This window comes from Rhinolophus sinicus, linkage group LG17 (genome assembly GCF_036562045.2).
Source record: "Rhinolophus sinicus isolate RSC01 linkage group LG17, ASM3656204v1, whole genome shotgun sequence".
Lineage (NCBI taxonomy): Eukaryota > Metazoa > Chordata > Mammalia > Chiroptera > Rhinolophidae > Rhinolophus > Rhinolophus sinicus.
The window spans coordinates 7,454,322-7,469,871 of record NC_133766.1 but is presented as its reverse complement, the minus strand read 5'-3'; the positions used below and the strand labels follow the sequence as shown (position 1 = coordinate 7,469,871).

Below are 15,550 nucleotides of genomic sequence, written 5' to 3'. Positions count from 1 at the left end.
CCAAACTGGACCCTTTTAAAATAGGTTGTTAGATGAATTTGCTTAGTGTTAAAATATTTAAAATGTAAAATATCAGGGACAAAGCTTACTTAGTTTCCTCCAGCAATTGTGTTTCTTTATAATAATTGTTAGATAAATTTCTTGTCAACAGTTATCTTCAAAATAACCTAATTTTCTCCAGAAAAAATAATTTTTATTTATTTTATTATTTTATATATATATATATATATATATATATATATATATATATATTCTTTTTTTTTGTGTGTGGGGGGGAATATTGGGGAACAGTGTGTTTCTCCGGGGCCCATCAGCTCCATGTCATTGTCCTTCAATCTAGTTGTGGAGGGCGCAACTCAGCTCCATGTCCAGTCACTGTTTTCAATCTTAGTTGCAAGGGGGCGCAGCCCGCCATCCCATGCGTGAATTGAACTGGCAACCTTGTCGTTAAGAGCTTGCACTCTAAGCACCTGAGCCATCCTTCCACCCCTCTGGAGGCTCAGGGGCAGCTCTTTGTCTTCAATCTAGTTGTGGAGGGCGCAACTCACTGGTCCATCCATGTGGGAATCGAACCGGCAACCCTGTTGTTCAGAGCTTGTGCTCTAACCACCTGAGCCATGGTGTGTATCATGTACTACATGATACTTAGAATAAGGAAGAAGGTACGAAAACAGTGTTGTAGCAGGCTTATTTCACATTTCATTCTAGGAAGCTAACTAAACTAATTATGTTGTACTTTTCAGTTTTTGGAAAGGAAAATACAAGTCCAAACTTTAAGCAGTTTTGAAAAAATGATTTTTTTATTCATGCTTTTACTGTAGACCTTTTTCTAGATTGGAGAATAGATTAGCTGTATTCTCAGGTCCTTCATAACTTCATTTTGAGATTTAAATTCCACATGATTTAGTTACTAATACTTTCTTGAAACGGACGTTACTCAAAGTGTACAGTGTCCTCCTAGATGGAATTATTATTTTCCACATTCTACCCAGACATTTGAGTGAAACTACATTGTTTGTTTTTGAGAATTAGTAATTCATACATTGCAGTTTCTACTCCCTTTCAGTAATTGGATTTGAAATACTTCAAAGTATGTGAATAAGTATTTTGTTGCCTTTTTACTAAAAAACCAATTATTTTTTGTCTTAATTATGTTATTATAAATTGTATTTTGACAGTAAATAAACATGGGCGTGCAGATGTGTCCTTGTAAACATGTCCCTTCAAACTAACAAATTCTATATCCGGTATATATGCTCCTCTCTCCACCCTCACTTTCTTCATTGTTGGATTTTTGTTTTAATAGATAATATAATTTCTCATGATTTACAGGTACTATTATTGTTTTTCCAAGAAATCACTACTTTAAAAGACAGAGACTATCTAGTATATTTTCATAGGTGTTGAAAGAGACAGTGTCTCAAAGAACCACTAAGAAATTTTTATTGAAATTAAATGTCAGCTAATTAATTTGAGCATATAAGTCTTTTTAAAATACTTTTAAAGAATTGTTTATATTTAGAAAATAATTTTTAATCTGTGGCTATTTCCCTTTGACTTATGTTGCAATTCAATTCATTTATTTATTTTTTTGTTTTCGTTGTATAGATGACAGTCGAACAGCAAGCCAGTTGGATGAATTTCAGGAATGCTTGTCCAAGTTTACTCGATATAATTCAGTACGACCTTTGGCTACACTGTCATATGCTAGTGATCTCTATAATGGTTCCAGCATAGTCTCTAGGTAAGTATTGGGCTGCACGCTTGACTTTTCTTTTGCAGGAGTATTTAGAATTTAATTGGATTTGAGAAGCAGTTACAGTGTTATGGTTAAGAGTCTGTGTTCTGAAGTCAAGTTGCCCGCCAAATTTTAGTTCTGTGGTCTTAGGCCAGTTTCGAATCTCTTTAGCCCTCAATATTTTCATTTTTAAATGGACTGATTCATAGTATCCACCTGATAGGGTCGCAGTTTGTGTTCTTATAATGTCTTTGTCTGGTTTGGTGACAAGGTATGCTCTCCTCATAAGTGCTCCTTCCTCTTCAGTTTTCTGGATGTGTTTGTAAAGAATTGGTGTTATTTCTTCCTTACATATTTTGTAGAATTCCCCAGTGAAGCAGGCTTGGCCTTCAGTTTTCTCTGAGGGAAGATTTTTAAGTACAAATTCAATATTTAAGATATGTAGGGCTAACGAGGTAACCGTTTCTTCTTAAGCATTATTTTTGGTTTTTATGTTTCAAGGAATTTGTCCATTTCATCTAGGTTGTTGAAGTTATTTGCATACAAGTGTTCATTCCTTTATTTTCTTTTTAATATTGTTAAATTCTGTAATGATATTCCCTCTCTCATCCCTGATGTTGGAAATTTATTTCCCTTTATTTTTTTCCCCTAATAGTCTGTCTTAGAAGATTATCGATTTTATTTATCTTCTCAAAGAGCTAGCTCTTGATTTATTGACATTCTGTATTTTTCTGTTCTCTGTTTCATTGATTTCTACTCTTTATTTCCTTTTTTCTGCTTTCTTTAGATTTAATTTGCCTTTACCTTTTTAGTTTCTTAAGACAGAAACTGAAGTAATTCATTGAAACCTTTCTTCTCTAATATAGATAGATATTTGTTTTATAAAATTTCCTCCATTTACTGCATTATCTGCATCCCACAAATTTCTTTTTTCCAAAATTTTTTTTATTGTGGTAAAATACGCATAATATTTACCATCTTAACAAGTTACTGTTCAGTGGTGTTAAATACATTCCTAATATTGTGCTACTTTCACCACCATCCATTTCCTTAATAATTGACATCTTGTAAAATGGTTCTTGGTGTCCATTAAAAAAATAACTCATCTCCCCCAGTTTTGGCAACCACCATTCTATTTTCTGTCTCTGATTTTGACTACTCTGACTATCTCATGTAAGTGAAATCAGACAGTATTTTTAATAACATTTCTGAAAGAAAAATTTCCAAAATTCAAGGTTTATTAGGCAGGACAGATGAAGACTAGTAAGTAGCAACAAAAGAAAATAATATCCAAAGAATTGAAGGGACTTCAAAACTTTCACAGATTTTTTTGCTTTACCTAGTGTCTCACATTCAAACACATCATTGGTAGTAAACTTATTTTAAAGGCGTTTACGTTCTCTCAAAGCAGGACATTTAATGAGGAATTTCTTTGGGGTAGAGGGATGTTAGAGATGACAAATAATGTTGAATTTGGTGCATTATTTTATTACATTGCAGAAGAAATTATTCTTACTGTAAAATTGCAAGAAATATGTCTAGTGTTGGTCATTTATTGCAGTAAGAATCTCACTGAGAGAAAAGGCTGATCTAGAAACTTTGCTTTTAAAATTTTTTCTTCGCTTACGTATAATTTGGGGTTAATACCATACTCATAAGTCCACAAGGTGGCAGCATTTGTTTGCTTTGACAGTAGCTCAGCTAATTAGACAATAGACATGTATGGATATATGGATATAGTGAATTTCATAGAGAACTCATCTTTCATACAGGGATGATGTCACTTTCACATTTTCTTAAATTAGGTATTCAGTGGCCTCTAGAGAGGAATGGTTTTAAAGTATAGTTTAAATTTTGAATACTTAGTAGCAATGGCTATTTCTTGAATTCTTGGTTTGAATTTTACATGCCTAGATTGTTACAGTTAAAATTGTTATACACTCCATTTGTACTTTAGAGATTATTTGAACATTTTTGCTTCTATTTTCTCAAATTTTTGAAATAGAATCACATCAGACATTACTAATTTCCTAAGAAGAAAATGGGTATATATTGTGGCATCCATTGCTGCTAGATCAGTCACCACTTGTGATGTAGTGTTTGATTACTTTTGTTCAGATACCATTGTAAGTATTTTTTTACAAGACATTGTCAATATTTCACTAACTCATTTAATCTTTATATAAACCTTATGGAATAGGCATTGCTATTAATCCCATTCTACAGATAAGAAATTAAAGTAGCGAAAAATCTTCTAACTTGTCTAAGATCAATGCAATGCTGGTAAATGACAGCTAAAGTTTGAACTAAGGCGTTCTGGCTCCTGAGTTCTACTGTTCTATGAGTCCCATCAAGATCTGTTGAAACTTTGGATAAGTTTCAGAAGACACTTTACTTTTGAGACACCCAAAGGAATTAATTCTTTTGTGTTTCTGATATCCCCGTTGCCGTCTTATCTAACGTGGCTGTAATAATGAACATTTTTTTGAGTTTTAATTTATTGTAGATATTATGTTCAGATGCCATTTTTTGGCCGTAGTTTGAAACTATTCAAATTAAACTTTTTTGTAGTAACCAGTTATAAAGATTGTTTTTACTAAACTTCAGTTTATAATGACAGACAGTGCTGATCCAGATTTAGGGTAACTGTTAATACATTCTTTATTGTAGAATGCTCTGAATTTTTAAGTTGTACTTAAAAACTGATCTCCAGGTACTTATTGACTTGTTTTCTAAGGAGTAAGTACGATTTTTAGAACTGCTAATGTACTTTCTCTTTTTGTCAGAAGATATTTCTGTTACTATCTTAAGAGTTACTGGGCCTTCTGGGGTTGGTGAGAAATGTGAGGAATGAGAGTGCAGAGGAAAGGATTCCCATTCAGAATTTTGCCCAAGACCAGCCTTTTAAGCAGTAATTTAAAAACTGTGTTCTAGGCTTGAAGCTTCATCAGAGAAGGGGTCTAATATGTCTCATTTCCTGTTGCATCCCCGTGTCTGGCACATGCGAGGGGTTCAGTAGTCAATAATCGTTGAATGAATGCACAATGAATGGAAGACTCTTGCCTGCTCTGGGAGGGTCTGGAGCAAGTAGAGCTCTAGCAACTGTCCACCTTAACCTGCTTTTACACATCTTCTTGCTGATAAGTATTCCTTTTAAGAAAATATCCCTATGCTAAAAGAGAAGTCAGCAATGACACATAACAGAAACATAGATTAATGTTAACAACTTAGCATAGAGAAGCCCAAGATTGTCAGCAAGTGTTGATGAGCTTCCTGCTTCTGTTACATTCCAGATACAGGTTAAAGATGAAACACATCTAAGCTGAAGCTTTAGAAGGTGCTACATCCTCTTCCTTCCACATAACTTGTACCATAAAATTTTTCTGTTCTCATCTCGATTCCTTTTGTTTTTCTCTTTATTTTCCTTTGCCTTCGCTTAGTCTGAGGCTTGTCAGTAGTACAGAGTGAAAACACACTCAGATCATTTTACACTTATTACCACAAAGAGCTTTCATTAGTTAGCGTTTGAGATTTTAGTAGACCAGTAAAGGTTTGTCACTAATCAGAACATAACACAGATGCCTGCCACAAAGGTTTAGAATGAGAATGTTGCCTTTTATTCATGATAAAATTACTTGCCTGGAAAAGAGTAGAGTTTCTTACTGTAATGACACTCTCCAAATAATGTAGAAGAGGAATTAGAATGGGTCTGTTTGGTATCCAAGAGATAAAAGTAGGACTCGTGGCTGGAAGCCACACGTTAAAGGCCATATAAGGAAGATCCTTCCAGTCAGCACTTCACAGAAGTGGAATAGGCTTCATCAGGGGGCACTGGCCACAGGCTCTAAGGGCTTTTTATAACTAAGCTTTAGATGTTTTTACCTAGAAGTGTTTCTGCAATCCTGAGGTCACTTACATATTCACCTGTATTTGTCTAGAATATTTATTTTTATTTTTATTTTTTTAATTGTATCTGTTCAGACCAAATACTGTAAGCGCTGAGAGTACAAGTAAGAGTCATATACAGATTAGCGGAGAGAAAAACCCACAAGCCACTGCATAGAATAAAGTGTTCTAAGTGCTATAAAAGCACAGCAGATCCTCGAATAACGTCATGCCATTCAACATCATTTCATTATAATGATGAGAGGAAAAAAACTTGATTCCTGGCCGGGGTCACTTGTTTGTGTGGAATTTGCACGTTCTCTCCATATCTGTACGGTTTGCCTCGGGTACTGTGGTTTCCTCCCACATCCCAAGATGTGCGCATTAGGTGAATTGGTGTGTCTAACGTGTTCAGTCTGAGTGAGTGTGGGTGTGTGTGTGAGTGTGCCCTGTGGTGTGGAAGGGCATCCTGTCCGGGGTGGGTGCCTGCCTTGTGCCCTGAGCTGCTGGGATGGGCTCCGGCCACATGACCCCGAGCTGGAAGAAGCAAATTGGCAAGTAATTCTCTTGTTTTTGTTAGTCTTTTGTACATGTATATAGCTCATATTTATTTCAGTTTTTAATATTAGAAGTGTCTTGGGTCTTTATTTAGAAGTGTGGTGATATTTTTGTGGTCAGAAATATGCCGTGGGAACCTGACTCTTGTTTATTATCAGTTAGCCTATGGTAAAATTGGTTTAGTTACGCATTGTTTCAGTTTTCAAGAACCTATGGGCGTTCAGTGAGGACTTCCTGTATCTACTGGATAACGCTATGGAGAATGGGTTTGAGAAAAGCAGGAGTGGAAGTAGGGAAATCTGATATATAGGTGGTTATTGAAATAGTCCCGTTGGTGTATGATGATGGCCAGATGACGGATTGGGGTGAGGTTTGTGGGGCTCCAGTGAGGAGGTCCTTAAGAAATGTTTAGGGACTAGGGAGACAAAACTTGATGGTTCATGGATATTGTCCTTGAAGGAGAGGAAGATAAATAACTTTCAGGGTTTTGACCTGATTTGCGTAGCTGGGCAGAAAAATATAGGTGTCATTTATAGACAGGGCTGCTGAGGGAAGAGCAGGTTTAAAGGCGGTGAGGCACATGGGAGGTAAGTGGCTGGAGATTTAGCTTAGGCTCTCTGGATGCAGAGAAGGGGTCTGTGAATCCGGGGACTCATGCAGCTGGTAATTGATACCATGGTTGTAGATTCACAGAGCTCTGACATTTAAAGGTCAGGTAGATGAGGTGGAACCAGTAAGGCAGACTGAGAAGGTTCTTAGATGAGAATGAAAACTGGGTGAGTGTGTTGTCATGCAAACCAGTGACAAAAGGGACATAATCTGCAGGGTTAGATTTGGGGCAGGACTAGATCCACAGCAAAGTGAGGCTTCCTTTGTGCCTTGATTAGAAGGGAGGACACTTCCTCCTGGGTAACAGGAGAGAAGAATGGGTGCAAAGGCAGCCACGTTTGTAGATTTAGTGCCAGGAAGATAAAGGAGTTTTTCTCTTAAGATTTTTTTCCATATATATCTTAGAGTGATGGGAAGGAAGGGTTGTTGGCATTTATATTTAACTATAAAAGAAAAAGATATTAGGTGATGAAAATGATTAAATTTATGGACCATGGCATTTCAGCTGAATACCAAAGGAAGTAAAGATCATTGAGGGCTGAGAAAGGTAAAAGTGGTGGAATCTGCTGATGGAGGTTAAGAATGAAGAGTGGTGGAAACAGTGAGCAAACCAGGGGTATGCTGTGGAGATTACGGGCAGAGACGTGTTTGTAACATTGGCAGAGAATACTTTTCATCTTTGTACTTGTAGCACTGGCTAGTCTCCCTCATATCTAATGGACACTTCTGTTTGTTGACTCAACTGGAGAATAAACTAAAATGCAAGGTAGAAAATAGATAGTAAATGCTTGTGGAGATCTGATGAAACGCTGAGCAAGTTCACTAAACAAGGAGTTCACTTTAGACCATGACTTGCCTGGAGGTATTTGAAATGGTTCTTTTAAGCTTTTTCTTCTGGTTTTATATATATTATTCTTTCTCTACTTGATTTTTAAGATAGGAAGTGGAATTAATATGCTTCTGTTTCTTCGTTATGTCTCAAGCCACGTTTTGTAATTATGTTTTGTAATTTCTTGTAGAAGTTTGTGGTGTAAGTGTAACTATTATTATAGGCTGGACCATCCTTTTACTTGCTTAAGTGTAAGGGGAAGATAAAACTTACTTTGTTTTATACCTTCTCTGGGTAAAATATGTGGAGGAAATAAAAGAATGTAATTATCCACACATCTCAATTTATATAGACTACCTCTATAAGAGAAGGCCTTTGTAAATCTTTACAGTAAAACTAATTTGGAACAGAAGCAAAGAAGACCAATTTGAATGAATAAAGTCTCATGTAGTTTTAAAACATCACTTTTATTTCTTTCAGCTACCTAGCATAATTAGTAATAGTTTCAATTAATCCTACTTAAATGAGGTGAAATGAGAATTTATTTGAAATTATTCCAGCATTATGTGGCACATTGTAACTATTAAGTAAAAATTAGGTAATATAGCAGTTTAGTTGAGGTTGTTGTACAAGTAAATCTATTGCATTTATACAGTCATATTTTGTTGGAGGGAACGTTTGCTGAATAGTGCTATAGTCAATGACATTTAATGAAATTCCTTTCAAGTTTTTATAAAATTAAGGAAAGATTTAAAACTGGAATGAAAAGTGAGCATCTCGGTGTGTGTTTTTATGAGTAGTATTTTTAATGTGTACTTAACTTTACTTGTGTATCAGTTCAGCAGACTTCTTACTAAATTATTAACTAATCATTAACTGTTCTGTCAAAGGATATCATAGGCAATCCATAAAGAAAGGTAGTTCAGGTAGGTATTTGTATGCATTTAATGAATGCTTGATGTATGTAGAGTACTACTAGCATATCATCTTAGCCACTTAAAAGCTGCCTAACTTTGGGAAAATTACTTCACCACTAATCCTCAGTTTTCTCATGTGTGAAATACAGATAAAAATAATACCTCTCTTATAAGGTTATTTTGAAAATTAAATGATTTGATGCTTGCAGTGGTTATAATGAGTGGTCAGTAAATGTTAGCTATTATTATGTAATTTATTGTAGATCAATGAGAATTCTTATGTATTCTCTAGCCTTATGGCTAAGCTTCTAGAAGGAATGCTTAACTAACTCATTGATAAATAATGTATATGATGATTCATTTCACTCTCAGTTCCTTTAGGTCACTAAGGTTTCTTGCTGGTTATGTAACAATTTTGTTGAAGCTACAAGTTAAGTTCTATGAAGGTGAATAAGGCCGGTGCTTTGGTTTGAAGTAGCTTGTTTTGGAATTTGTATAAAAAGTCAGTAAGAGAGGGGTGAATTCCTAAATACCTCTAAAAGAAGGGAGATTTTTAGTTTCTCCCTTATTTGTTTGTGGTTGAAGTACTCTGTATTGGGGGTTCATAAGTCAGAGATATTTGGGAAATTAGAAATGGAGTTTGGGAAACGTAGTGATAACTTAATGATTCTATTTTTATCCGTTTGTCACCACTCTCTCCCTTAATTGCTTTAGTAATTCCTCATGTATACTAATTTATTTATTAAAATGACATTAAATGCTGTGAAATTCTGTCATCCCCACAAAATGTTAGGAAGGGGAATAGTTAGAATTTATGAAAAGATTAATTAGTAATTCTCTTTTGACATATTTTTAATACTGCAAACCATTAAATCTTTCATCACTACTTTTGCAGTATAACTTGTTAACCTTGACTGTTGGGTAAGTTGTGCTATGGTTACTAAAGCTGAATTGAAAAACATATCAGGTTTCTAGGAACAAAAGAACTATGAGCAGAACTGTACAGCTGCCACTTGTAATTTGTTATGTCTTGATAATGACTTAATCTGAACACAGGGCTTGGTACAATTTGAGGGCATTTGAAATAGATCTCTTATCCTCACATACAGAAACACTTTAGAAATAGAAGAAAACAAATTATGAAATGTTGTCCTTGTAAACGCCACGAGGATAGGTGGAATGTCCTACTAACCAAGTATGTACTTTTTTCCTTAGTATTGAATTTGACCGGGATTGTGACTATTTTGCGATTGCTGGGGTTACAAAGAAAATTAAAGTCTATGAATATGGAACAGTCATTCAGGATGCGGTGGATATTCATTACCCTGAAAATGAAATGACCTGCAATTCCAAAATCAGGTGCTTATATTATTTTTTTTTTTTTTGCATGCACAGTGTGTATATAATAATTAGTATCGAGAATTAACGTAGGTATGTTATTTTACCTTTCTCGGAGATGCCTTCCTCATTCATGGTCAACACTATAATTGCCTACACAGCAGAGTATCTTTCTTATAGATATTAGTTGCTTTTCCCTTGTGGGGGTTAGTAGTTGTTATTTTCCAGTTTGCCAAATGATAGTTATTTCTCTTTCACGGAATCAAGTAAAGGTCTTTGCTGTAGATTGCCTTTCATGAGGATTGAATAAAGGATTACTGTGGCCTTTGAATAGTGTCTGAAAGTGAGGAATTTTTCCTATGGTATGCACATGTCTCTAAATATTATACTTGTTTATAATTTTAAGAATTCTTTTCACAAAAACATTCTGTTTTTTTTCATTGAGGGCATAATAGTGTTTCGTGTACTAGGGGTTAGAGTTCATAATGAGTGCAATAAAATACTGCATTTTTTAGAGTATTCAGTCCTGGATTACTGTTAAACATGCAGGAACTAGGCCCTATTTCTAATCTGTACCCCCAAAATCTCTTAGAGGAATTCTAAATCTGCATTTTTAAAAATAAGTTTCCCAAGCTGATTTCTTGAGCATTGGCTTCAAGGGGAATGATATAAGGAAATCACGTAATAATAAATTTATTTAGAACTTTGAACAGTTCCCAGTCATTCTTGTATCTTTTTTATCTGAATGAATGACATATATAGTATGTGTGTATATGCTCATTTTAGTGATGTTAATAATATAGCAATTATTACAGTCTTTATATAATTTATTATGATAGCTTTCCTTTTTGTTTGTTAATTCATTCATAAAAATGGTAGACTGATAATTTGTGAGCCTGCTTATTCATGGATGACACTCATCATTGAGAATTTGTTATAGTTTTTGTCTTAAGTGGAAAAAATACTACATGGGTAAGACAACTTTATATTGAATTCTTATGTTTTAGGCATTGTACTAAATGCTTTGTCTTAAGGAGACCTATGCGGTAGTTACCTTTATTCCCCTGTTTTATACACAATGAAGCTGAAGCACAGAACAGTTAACTTGCTTAAGATTACACAGCTAGTCTCTGGAAGGGCCAGGATTCAAACAGAGGTAGTTTGGTTCACTGGTCTGTGCTCTTAACCATTTCATGCTGCTCATTTATAAAATGGAGGCCATAAGAGTAATACCTGTTTCATAAAATGATAATGCACTCAGCAAAATACTTGGCCCCTATCAAGAATTCATAGTAAATGTTACTGTAATGAAAATGTGGGTTAGAGAGTTTATTCTTTCTGTCTTGACACATGTCAAAATGTGGCAGTGCTTTTTGGCACTTTGGAGTAAACGGAGGAAGCTGTTCAAGGCTGGAGGTCACGTGCTTGGGACTGAAAGGATCAATATGTAAGCATGCCTGAAACCAATTTGGGCACACCAGTAGTGAACGGAAAGGGAATTAACCAGAGCCACAGCCAGTCAGAAGCAGATCTGGAATTTGAGCTCAGGTCCATCTAAACCCAAAATTTAGCTCTTAACTGTTCATGTAATTTTTCCCCAGAAATTCTAATAAGTACATTTAAACATGCAAATGAATTCTTCCAATCACAGAATTTAGCATGAATGCAACTAGTAGGGAGCAAAAGAATTTATGTTCATATGCTTGGAAGTCATCTAGGTTAATTGTTTTGAAAGTGGCTTCTTAATACACATTAGCTTTACTGTATGCATGGTCCACATACATGTCTCACCAAAAGCATACATTTTTAGATGTTGCATTCTCAATTTTGGAGCACGTGGAAACCATAAATGTTAAAAGTTTAATTTTCATTGTTATATGCTTTTAATTAGAATTTTAGTTATAAGCTTATATTAAGATTTTTTGGATGTAAACTGAAACCCAGTTTAAATTAGTTTATTGGCTTATATGCTTTGGCACAACTGGAACCAGGGGCCTGCCCAGTCTGCTTAGTTAGGTCTCTGTCATTCTGGCGTGGCATGCTTTGTGCTCGTTGGCCTCCGCTATCTCCACCTTCAGGCATATTCTCTTCATGTATCAAAGATTCCAGTGTTGGCTTTGGGCTCACATCCGTCTCTCAGCTAGTGATCAGAGCAAAAAGTGGTAAGCGTCTTACTTGGTAGTTTCAATAGAAAAATCTGGGGATTATTTGATACGTTTCTTTCAAGATGTGTTGTGAGTGGAATAATAATTGTAAACTTATGTAGAACATTTTAAAAGGGTTCTATTCTTTCTGAACACATTAAAATTTTTTCTGTCCATCGTTATTTATTTTTACATAAAGTAAGGTTTAACTGTCTTTCTTTCAGCTGTATCAGTTGGAGTAGTTATCATAAGAACCTGTTAGCCAGCAGTGACTATGAAGGCACTGTCATCCTATGGGATGGGTTCACAGGACAGAGGTCAAAGGTCTATCAGGTGAGAAAGGATACTAGTTATTTGTTTTAAGAATCACATTTTTACGTTCTTAATAATTGTAAGCTTCATATGCTTTATAATTACAAATTCAAAGTCACTACTTAGCATTTTGTATACCTATGTAATACCAAATAATGCTTTCTGAAGCATCTCCTCGAACTTTTGCTTTGTAGACTATGTCAAATGATTTTCCAAAAGCTGTAATTTTAGTAAATGTATATATGAAAGTTTGTGAATTACTTTGCATCTCTTGTTTGCATAGCCTGTTCTCCCTCTCACCATAGTAATAAAATGGTATCAAGATTTTTCTGGGGTTTTTTTTTGTCTGTTTGTTTGTTTTTGCTTTATTTATTTTAAGATCTGTGTTCTGTCTGAGGATACTTTGTCTTCCTTCTATATCCAGGAGCATGAGAAGAGGTGTTGGAGTGTCGACTTTAACTTGATGGATCCTAAACTCTTGGCTTCGGGTTCTGATGATGCAAAAGGTACTATATGCATTGCTTCCCTTTCCCCCTTCATTCCTCTTAGGGTCAGAGATGCAGATATTTGCTGAAACACACAGCAATCCTTTGTGATTACCTGATTGTTCCAAAAAATAACCTAAGCACAAAAATCTCTCTCTCTTTTGGGATGAAAGAAAAATGAGTATACTGCATGTTCATTGTAATGTTTTCTGGATTCATGCCACATGGTGACATTTTTATAACTGACTCCTTTGTATGTACCATTGAATGAACTTTTTATCTCTTTCTGCCAATTTAATTGACCTCTCCTATTTTTTTCTTGTGAATTTATCTTCACTATTCATTATTTTCTGTTGTCCTTACTGTCCTGTTTGGTCTGGTTCTTCTCACCGTTACATCTATAAAGTCATAGTAACAGATTTCCTTTATCTTAGAGTTAGTAGCCTTAATTTCTTTGTCCTTTCTTTCCTGTGTTTAACTTCCAGAAGTGGTAGTTGTTGGAACCATTTTTATTCTTTTTCGTTCCTAGTTACAGATTATTGTACTAGTATTCCTAAAAAGATTCTAAAGTTTTACTATGCCTTCATCCCTAATACTGGTTTTCAACCCCAAATGCACCCAGAGAACTTTTTAAAAACACCAATACCTGGACCTACCTCATCTGGGTATTGTCCTAAATGGGACATTGGGACTAATCGAAAGATGGATAGGAAGATTTTTATTGTTGTTTTTGTAAACGTTTGTTATAAATTCTATTATGTAACCAGTAGTGTGACCTATATCCTAAAAATGTATTTTATATGTGTATTCTAGTGTCTACTAAGACATTTTTGTTTAAAAATGACCTGATAGTCACTCTGGTACCTTACAAGACAACCGCTCTCTTCTACTTCTGCTTTCAGATCTGACCTGCTCTGCTCTGTCAGCTTTCTGTTCCCCGATCATTACAAACCTCAGTACATATCGCTGGAATGGACTTAGTTATGGGCCTCAGTTACGGAATCATGTTGCCTCTCATTACACACTGAATATCTGTGTTGTTTTCTGACTTTGAAACTAAGCTCTTTTGGTTTCAATACATTGTTCTGTTATTCAGTTGGTCAGTTTAAACATTTTGATCTTAGTAAATCAAAATGCTTTAGCACAAAAACAGAGCCGTATCAATAAGCAAACTTTCCAGGTTACAGAAGCATTTGCTAATGTATTGTTTATTTCTTTTTATTTTTATTGTCCTTTACTTTTAGTGAAGCTGTGGTCTACCAACCTAGACAACTCAGTAGCAAGCATTGAGGCGAAGGCTAATGTATGTTGTGTTAAATTCAGCCCCTCTTCTAGATACCATTTGGCTTTCGGCTGTGCAGGTAAGAAATGAAAGCAGATCTGTCTTCTTTTGATGTTGGTTGAGTATCATGTCTAGGATAGAAGAGTATTTTAAAACAAATGACTTTAAATTTTGTTTTCATTTGTTTAAATTTCATAGACTAAATTAGAATTTTGCAATATGCCATCATTACTGTTTGTTGCTGTGCCTTCATTTCAGTGTTTTATCACCGATGTTTAATACATAGAGATGGGTTTGTTGATTATTTTTGTCCTTCTTCTAAGTCTTTGCATACACAAACTAATGCTTACTTATTCACATACTTAGGTCATAATGATGTTTAAACAATTAAGCTATATTGTGCAGCCACAGGAATCTTTTTGTTTTTTATTAAAGGAAACCAATTAATTCCTTCAACAATTATTGAGTACCTACTATGCACAAATTACCCATCTAGGAGCAGTGAATAATACACTTAAAGGTCTTGTATCGTGGAGTGCATACTACCATTGTATGTACTCAGAAAAAAATGTTAGCTATTGTTATAGCAAATAATTTTTTGCTAAAGTGTTTTTATTTAAATAGGGTGACTGAATGCCTGGGTTTGCCTGGGCCAGTCCAAATTTATACTTGTACTGTCATAATTACTATTAGTGCCTTCTTTGATTCTCAGAAATGTTATGGGGTTGGGAGATAAATCACAGGTGCCACACTACTCTTAATTAATTCAGTTTCTTTACTTTCTGTAAGTCTATGTAGATTTTCTGTTTCTTCTTGAAGTCAGTTTGGGTAGTTATTGTCTTTCCAGGAATTTATAAATTTAATTATTCTAATTTGTTGGCATAAAGTTGTTCATAACATTCTCTTGTAATCCTTGTAATTTCCATAATATCAGTTAATAATGTCCCTTCTTTTATTCCTGACTGGTAATTTATGTCTCCTCTCTTTTTTCTTCTTGGTCAGTCTAGCTAAATAGCTGTCAGTTTCTTCAAGATGTATTTGTGTGTGTGTGTGTGTGCGCATGTGTGTGTGTGAGTGTGTAGGGGTGTGTGTGGGGGGGGTAGGCAGGTATAGGGTGTGTGTGGATGTGAGGGGCTTCGGGCCAGAACACCACATACACATTCCCACTGTTCTTAATGTTCTTCTCCCAACTTCCTTACTGAGCAGTAGGCCGAGCCCCCTGGAGTGACTCTTAGCTTACCAGGAGTATAGATAGGCCAAGAGAGCTGTTATTCCTCTCTCAGCCATTAGAACTACTGAGAGCAAGGTCTGTTGAGGTCAAGGGTCATGACGCCCTTGCTATAATCTAGGGCTCAGAAATCTTGCACTGTAACTGCCACAAAGCTAGAGACTGGCCCCTGGAACACGACGCCAGAGAACTTCGACATCTTTACAGTGATACTTGCAGCAGAAG

The 15,550-nt window shown here is 35.3% G+C and overlaps 1 protein-coding gene across 5 annotated transcripts in view; it reads left to right on the top strand.

The window, feature by feature from the left end:
- The window catches only part of COP1 (COP1 E3 ubiquitin ligase), a 115,240-nt gene that overhangs the window by 68,787 nt on the left and 30,903 nt on the right, over positions 1–15,550 (top strand). For all 5 annotated transcript variants that reach the window (XM_019727875.2, XM_019727802.2, XM_074322298.1 and 2 more), the window contains 5 exons: positions 1,609–1,744; positions 9,752–9,895; positions 12,243–12,351; positions 12,755–12,836; positions 14,060–14,176. In XM_019727875.2, the coding sequence (XP_019583434.1) occupies positions 1,609–1,744; positions 9,752–9,895; positions 12,243–12,351; positions 12,755–12,836; positions 14,060–14,176 (588 nt within the window). The remainder of the gene's footprint in view (positions 1–1,608; positions 1,745–9,751; positions 9,896–12,242; positions 12,352–12,754; positions 12,837–14,059; positions 14,177–15,550) is intronic.